The 2,155-nt window shown below is 59.7% G+C and overlaps 1 protein-coding gene across 1 annotated transcript in view; it reads right to left on the bottom strand.

The window, feature by feature from the left end:
• Positions 1-221: 221 nt before the first annotated feature.
• Positions 222-2,155, bottom strand: part of ABCB9 (ATP binding cassette subfamily B member 9) — an 18,791-nt gene continuing 16,857 nt past the window's right edge. The window contains exons 5-7 of the mRNA XM_023748889.1: positions 1,888-2,016; positions 1,112-1,300; positions 222-663 (exon numbers count right to left, since the gene is read on the bottom strand). Of these exons, the coding sequence (XP_023604657.1) occupies positions 430-663; positions 1,112-1,300; positions 1,888-2,016 (552 nt within the window). The 3' untranslated portion in view covers positions 222-429. The remainder of the gene's footprint in view (positions 664-1,111; positions 1,301-1,887; positions 2,017-2,155) is intronic.

The following is a 2,155-nucleotide window of genomic DNA, read 5'->3' as shown; positions in this document are numbered from 1 at the left end:
GTGGCTTTCTTCTTCTTTTTTAAAAAATAAATACGTTTTTAATGATTTTTAGAGAGGAAAGGAGCAGGATAGAGAGCCCCCGAACGGTTAATGAAGCTTCAATATAGATCAGCTGCCTTTTGCACACACACACACACCGACACACACTGGGGCTCGAGCCCATAACCTGGACATGTGCCCTGACTGGGAATCAAACCCTGACCTCCTGGTTCATAGGTCGACGCTCAACCACTGTGCCACACTGGCCAGGGCCTCTGTAATTTTCTAAATAAACTTTCGCTCGTGTTTGAAAAAAAGAAAGACAATTATGATCCTAACGGTGGTGAGATGTTGCTCCAAGGGGGCCTCTGGGAGGGCAGGGTGTTCTATTCGTGACCTGGGTGGTGTTAGGTTGGTGATTCGTCCCTGAACTGCACCAATCGCCTCTGCTCACGAGAAAGCGGCTGGGACACAGAGAGGGCGGAGGGGGCAGCAAGGCCCACCACCTACCACGCGGTGCAGGAACTTGTGGTCATAGGCGCTGATGGGCTTGCCGTCCAGCAGCACGCGGCCCCCCTCCAGGGGGTAGAAGTTCTCCAGGATGTGGACGCAGGAGCTCTTCCCGCTGCCCGAGGGCCCCACGAGCGCAGTCACCTTTCCTGGGGACAGGCTGAAGGAGACGTCCTGCAAGGAACACGCAGACACGGTGTGGGGCCCTGGCTCAGGTGCTCGTGCCCCTTTGCCATGGTTGGGCACCGCTGGCTCCCGGGATGCTCTCCTACCCAGGACCTGGCAGCACTTTCATAGTTGTCTCCTCTGCCTGGAATGTTCTTTCTGCAGAGAGCAACCTGGATTGGCTCCTGCGTCTTGTTCAGGTTGCAGCTCAAATGTCACCTCCTCCGAGAAGCCCTCCTTGACTGCTATGTTACATCATTCCTGCATGACTCCTATCACACCACCCTTCGGCGAATGCTCAGTCCTTCCTGACTAGCGCCCAAACTGCACGGGCGCAGGGCCTCTGCCTCGCGGACTGCTGGCTGCGCTGCCGAGGCCCGGAGGCCTGGTGTGGGGGAGGCGTGAGAGACGGGGTGCGGGAAAGGATGACGGGGGCAGGCCTGCGCCCCCCCCTCACCTGCAGGACTTTGGTGTGGGGCCGAGTGCGGTAGGTGAAGGTCACGTTCTCAAAGTCCACGCGGCCCTCCACGTGGTCAGGGGCCAAGTTCCCATCGTGCACCATGGTTGGCTGCCGGTCAATGAACTCGAAGACCTTCTCGGCGGCCCCCACTCCTTGCATCAGGCCGCTATAGACAGAGCCCACGGACTGCGGGGGGAGGAGACACGTCCTGTCCCACTGACCCCGCTCCGGGGACACCCCTGCCCCACCCATGGTGCCAGGAGATGAAGGGGCGCGAGAAGAGCAAGGACACAGCACCCACTCCGGAGGGGCTGAGGGAGGCCCCGCCTGCTAGTTCATGACAAGGACCAGTGAGAACAGGAGTGACAAATACTGATACGAGAGGAGCCAGATTTACGCTCAACCCCAGCGCCGCCCGCAGGGTGGGTGTGACCACCCCCAGACGAGGAAAGGGAAGCAGAGAAGTTAAAGGAACCAAACCGCCAGAATGTGGCGGACGGGGAACGGAACTTCCCTTCCTCCTTCAGCTGCCACAGCGTCGGAAAAATTTCAATTAAAATAAGGGGGGGGGGTCTTGATTTATACTATACATCTCCGTGGGTGAAATATAAATGTGAGTATTAATGACACCGTTTGTGGGGTGCTGTGGGTATGCTACCATGACCTCCTTTGTGCTGAGGAGGAAACTGAGGCACAGAGACCTCAAGGAACTTCCCCCGGGTCACACAGCCCTCTCTGCCCCCGCCCCCCCGCGCCCCAAGCCGGCCCCTCACCTCCATACAGTCTCCCAGGACAAACTCGTAGATGATGAAGGAGATGAGGTTGCCGCTGGTCATCTGCCCGGAGATGACGAGGTGGCCCCCGTAGTAGAGGATGCTGACCTGGACCACCAGCAGCGTGAGCTGGGGGCGGGGGGGGGGGGGGGGGCCCCTTTGTCACCGGAAGGTTGGGTCACACCTTTCCATGGCCCCCTTCCCCCCCCCCCGGTTTCAGGGGGAGGTGAGGGGGGCCGGGGGCCCCGCCCCCCCCCCCCCCCCTGAA

This window comes from Myotis lucifugus, unplaced genomic scaffold, assembly GCF_000147115.1.
Source record: "Myotis lucifugus unplaced genomic scaffold, Myoluc2.0 scaffold_2039, whole genome shotgun sequence".
Classification (NCBI taxonomy): Eukaryota; Metazoa; Chordata; class Mammalia; order Chiroptera; family Vespertilionidae; genus Myotis; species Myotis lucifugus.
The sequence above is the reverse complement of the archived record's forward strand: the minus strand, read 5'-3'. Positions and strand labels throughout refer to the sequence as shown.